The sequence below is a fragment of the Malus sylvestris genome, chromosome 11, assembly GCF_916048215.2.
Source record: "Malus sylvestris chromosome 11, drMalSylv7.2, whole genome shotgun sequence".
NCBI lineage: Eukaryota > Viridiplantae > Streptophyta > Magnoliopsida > Rosales > Rosaceae > Malus > Malus sylvestris.
In genome coordinates this window covers 35,163,158-35,168,752 of record NC_062270.1, presented here as the reverse complement: position 1 = coordinate 35,168,752, position 5,595 = coordinate 35,163,158, and the positions used below count along the sequence as shown (strand labels likewise).

Here is a 5,595-nt window from a genome sequence, read left to right as displayed (position 1 = left end):
GTATTGATTTATGACTAATTTGTAAAAATTATTGACCTTTAGCTAAATAACCTATTTGTATATCATGTTTTCTCTCTCTCTCTCTAAATCCCAAGTTTTTTTTATCTCTCATTCAAAAATGAAAAAAATTCAATAAAAACCAAGTTTACTCACATTTCCCTCATCACCTAATCTAACAAAATTTATCGTTTGACAAAAAAAGATAACTATTTAATATAATTTTCTTTGTCAACCAAAGAGGATGAAAAAAAAATTTATTCTACCACTTCAATTCAATAAAAATATTAAAAAGAAAAAAAAATGGATAATAAAATAATTTCACAAATTTTTTGTTTTTTTACATTTTTTCTCTTCCCTCACTACATGTCGTCAAGGGAAAACGATATTTCTAAATTGTATATTACGTTCTCTCTCTCTCTCTCTCTCTCTCTCTCTCTCTCTCAATCCCACGTTTACCCACACACTCTCTCTCTCTCTCTCTCTCTCTCTCTCTCTCTCTCTCTCTCTCTCTCTCTCTCAATCCCACGTTTACCCACATTTATCTCCTCATTTGCTCTAATAAAATTTCAAAAATTTTCACCCAGTGGGGGGGGGGCATTTTCTTGTATGACCTAAATAAAGAAAAGAGAAATTTTATTTAAACCCATCTAACCTATTTTTATACCCAACTTACTCTTTGCACCCATTTAATTTTTAACTAAACTATTAATATCTTTTTAAACCCAACTTTAATACCTAATATACCCCTATAAACCCAATTCAATATGTAGATTTATTTTTACACCCATTTGATTTTTAGAAGTTTGGCATCAAAAGATCTTCCAACGTAGCTTGATCAAGCTGCATGCCAATTCTTTTCTCAAAATTTGATATGCAATAAGGGTTCGCTCGAAGAATTAAGCGACTTGAAGAAGAAGATACAAGAATCGCACGGGATTCCGTTTGATCAACAGAAAATTCTACAACATCGTCTCCAGGGGGAAACCATGTATCTTGAAGACGATTCCTTCCCATTAATCGATTTGGTGTCGATACCCAACTGCTTCCTCTGCGTCACTGGGTAAACTTTTTCTTTCAGTTCTTGATTTTCCCTTCTTTGTTTATCGGAGAAGAAATATGACATTATCGTAAATAGGAGCAACTTTTAGTCCCCTCTCTCTAAGTCGATTTTGTTTTTTATTGGCAGTGTAAGGGCTGGTTTGGTATTGCTGTGCTTTGAAAAAAAGCTGCTGTGAGAATAAGCGACTGTGAAATAAATCAACAGAGTGTTTGGTAAACTTTTTTGTAAAAGTGCTTTTGGAAAAAAAAACAGTTTGATAGTGGATCTTTTCATTAAAGGAGCACTGTAGCTCTGTGTGATTTGAAAAAAAAGCCAGTTTTCCAAAGCTGCAAATAGCAGCTTCAACTTTTTCCTTTGATTTCAGCTTGTTCTCACAGCAGCTTCCAAAATAAGCTTTTTTTTTTTAGTTTACCAAACACCTAAAACCCTCACAGCTTTTTTTCATGGGTGCTTTTTTTTAAGCACCTCACTCCCAAACAACCCCTAACTCCCATAGCCGCCGCCGGAGGAGGAGAAGAAGAGAAAGATGAGACCTTCGAAAAGGATTGGTAGTGTAACTTTTAGTCCCCTCATGTTGTTTCGGTTGCACATGCTTGACGAGGAGCTTGAGGTCAGTCAGTCACCTATGTGATGGCTAGTTCATTAGCGTCGAACTTTATTTGTAAATAGACTTGTAAATACAAATGATGTTGCTTCACCTTCTTCGGTTTTCTAGGGTTTTAGCTAGTAGGGTTTAATTATGACATTTGGGTTTATTAATAAATTTAAGTTTTATTATTAATTTCATTTTGTACTTAATAGTAATTATGTAATAGGGTAAAATAGACAATTAACATTCAAAATTTTAAGTTAGGTGTAAAAAGAGGTTGCATGGGTATAAATAAAATTTCCCTAAAGAAAATAAAAAAATATTAGTGTAGCTTTGCTCAACAAAAACTCCAATAGCAAACACAACACCAGAGTTGGTTGAACAAATAACACAATTCTTGGCTGCTAAGTCCCACCTTAAGAGAATAACATATATAAGCCCACATGAAACTCTAGAGCCTTTTCAAAAGCCATCGCACCAACAAATACTTCGAAAAAAACAAAAAGGGAGACTTTGGATATGGTCTCTAGCTATCAATATTCTTTGACTTAAGCCTTGTTGGTTTTTAATTTTTGATTGAAGTACCTGAAATTAATGTGATACTTTATTTCTATATATGTTACTATATTTTTTAAATTAAAATTTGAAATTTATAGTTGTTTATATTAATGAGATTTTAAATAAAAATCCATGATCTGTGCTTATTGTACCAAAACATGGGTACAGTCTTCAAAACCACACAAAAAAAAGTAATAGATATTAGGCTTAATAACATTAGTAAATTTTTTCGATTAAACTTGACATGGATACATTCTCAAATCAAAAGAAAAGAATGTACCCATATAAGTTTAAAAATGGTTAGAAAAAAAATTGAATAGATTTTATATATAATAAAAAAAGGTACATTTTAAATATAACAAATTGATATATTTAAGAACGGGTACATTTTAAGATTAAAAATTGGAAAACAAATTACATGAATGGGTGCATATATGATTAAAAAATTGAAAATATTTTTTAAAAAAGCTAATGGGTACAAACTTATTCTAATTTTTTATTTATTTTAAAAATTAGTTAGGAGTTTAATAAAGGTGTGAGTATTAAAATCCTAAATCAGTTATTAATTTTTATTTTAAAAAATTATGTAATTAACATGTAAATTCATTATTACATTAATGTTAGGGATTTTGATCAAAATCTGAAAACTAATAAGGTTTCAGTCAATAAACATTAGTAACTAGGAATCAAATACTAAATTTTTCCTTTAAAATCTATGTGCTTAGGCTCCGGAGTATATGATACTCTTGACCTTCTAATCGCTCAAATTATAATTTTTGTCTGACCTATAACCTAACGATTATAAGGCTCAAAGTATCATATGCTCCAGAGCGCTATAAAAATAAAAAGCCTCCTTCAACAATAGGCTAGCAACGTAGCGCAAAACATTATTTGCTTGAAAGAAGAAAGTTTATTGAGATGCAACCATTCTAATGTCACTTCTCTTCCAATATTAAAAGATATTCCAACTTCAAATCTCTCACGCCATTAATAAAAAGAAAACTGGTCGTAAAATAATCCCTCATTCAAACAGTCATGAGTCCGTTATATATATATAATGTTCATGTTTGCAACCATAGTCTCGCAGTCACTCACAAGCTCGCTGAATTAAGTTAGCTTTGGGATTTCATGTACGTCTTTGGACTTTCTATACCCCGCTTTGTTGTCAACTGTTGGTTACTATGTATGAAAAGAGGTTCACTGTTATCATGTCATCAGGGTTCAATCATACAATATTATGTAGGATTGAACATGACATTGCAATATTAAATCGGAATATGACATAACAGTAAACTTGTTTCATGTAAGTTTTTCAGTAAACTTGTTTCATGTAAATTTTTCTTCCAAATAAGAATTACGTCATTAGGACGCCCCATACAAATGGGAGAACTACCTCATCATGAGGTACCGCTCAATCACGATGGCCGTAAATGAAGGTTAACAAAACTTTGGAAAGGGAAAGATCAAGGGCCGAAAACCACTTGCATTCCTTGTTGTTTGGGTTTGTAGATATCTACATGATATATAGAGAAGAAAGTCCACTGGTGCTGTGGTGACATAGCGATGGTTATAACTTATAAATAGTTAGAGATTAAGGCAGTTAGGAACTCAAACTCATTAAAATTGTGCTAAAAGCCTTATGTGTATACTTACGTGTTATAGTAAGAGCAGACAACATAATTAATATGTCTAATTTTTAATGTATATTAAAAAAAATTACATGTTATAATTTGAATAGAAATAATAAAATCACATAACCGTGTACACTAAAAAATTACTCAACAAACTGATTGAATATACAACAAACTATATGAGGATACTGCTAAATGATCTTAGTCAGCTCTTCGTACATTAATGGTACAACAGACTGATTGTCTCACCAAATAATTCAACCGCAACAGTTGAGAAGGGTATTCAATTCAATTAAGTTAGCCTTCTTTTGATCTTGATCGACAGCTGGTTAGTATAGCACACCACCATGGAAGAAATAATACTAAGACCCAATTATAATCTAATTAATTTACTGATTGAATTATACCATGTCATGGAGATCAACTTACATGACATGCCTGCGTTCGAAGTATATTAAATTGCAATGTAATTAACTAACAGCCGAGTATGAAAAAGAAATTCTAAGATGAACAAAACTTAGAAGTTTTCTCAAGCAGATTCAAAAGTATATTAATAATATATAACCCCATAATATTAAAGATTAAACCCATCAGTTACCAAAAGAAAAGAAGGATTAATCCCATCACTGCATGCCAATCAAACAAGCATAGAGCTCCTCAAGTTGCTTAACCGCATGATCCCCATGCGGCTGCATGCTAGAACTTCCAACACCAACCTCATCACTACAATTAGAAGAATCAAACACTGAACAAATTACAGGATTAGCAGGAAACACTTGTGCTTGTTGGTTCAAGGCCAACACAACTTCATGAGCCCTCTTAAGCTCGCCTCTAAGCCTCTCAACATCTTTCTCAAGCCTCCTCTTTTCAGCTAGGGCACTTTCCAGCTTCGCTTGGATTGCATTGTAGTTGAGCTCAAGGCTCTGCGTCTTCCACCGCGCGCGCTTGTTCTGGTACCAAATCGCAACCTGTCTCGGTGGGATTGCGAGCTGCTTGGCCAGCAGAAGCTTGCGCTCTGGTTCAAGCTTCTTGTTGGAGGCAAAGCTTCGCTCTAGGAGCTTCACTTGGTCTTGGGTTAGCCTCTTTTTGTTGTGTTGGAATTGGTTTTTGTGGTTTGAGGTCTGGAAAAAATCCATTATTTGGTTGATCTTGCTAGCGAGCTGTAGAGTGTTTTTTTTTGTCAAAGAGCTGTAGAGTTGCGTGATAAGCTTGGAGGTTTTGAGCTGATCTCAGTTAAATATATACTTAATTATGTTCTCTAATTTATAAGTATTGAAAACCTGAGAGACTCCAGGCCCCTGTGGTTTTTCACGTGGGATGTAACCCTACCCTCTACTTCTGCAATTTTAAAATATTATCTTGTATATATATACATACATACATATATATATGGAAAAATTAGGTTATCATCCTTCCTTTTACTACTCCATTGATTAAAATCCTATTCATTTTTAATTTTTGATCAAGGTCCTTGGTATTATTAAATCATTAATTATTTCAATAATAAAATATTTTTTATTTCTAAATATATTCATTTAATGTTAAAAATGTTACAATTAGTATATTTATATTTATGACTAAATTTTTTATCATATATTTTTAGTTTTAGTTTGTATCCATTTTTAATTTGTAATTTTTTTTTAATTTGTACCAATTTCTTTTCAATTTTAATTTTTACTCATATATTAATTTCTTTTTGTGCCCATATTTTTTAAAGCTTATTATTATTTGTACCCATATATTTTTTTATTTGTACT

At 32.2% G+C, this 5,595-nt stretch overlaps 1 protein-coding gene across 1 annotated transcript; it reads right to left on the bottom strand.

The window, feature by feature from the left end:
• Positions 1 to 3,976: 3,976 nt before the first annotated feature.
• On the bottom strand, positions 3,977 to 5,137 carry LOC126590721 (homeobox-leucine zipper protein ATHB-52-like). The gene has a single exon (XM_050256214.1). It carries the CDS (start codon positions 4,972 to 4,974, stop codon positions 4,462 to 4,464), a length of 513 nt encoding a protein of 170 aa, XP_050112171.1. The 5' UTR covers positions 4,975 to 5,137; the 3' UTR covers positions 3,977 to 4,461.
• Between the last annotated feature and the right edge of the window lie 458 nt (positions 5,138 to 5,595).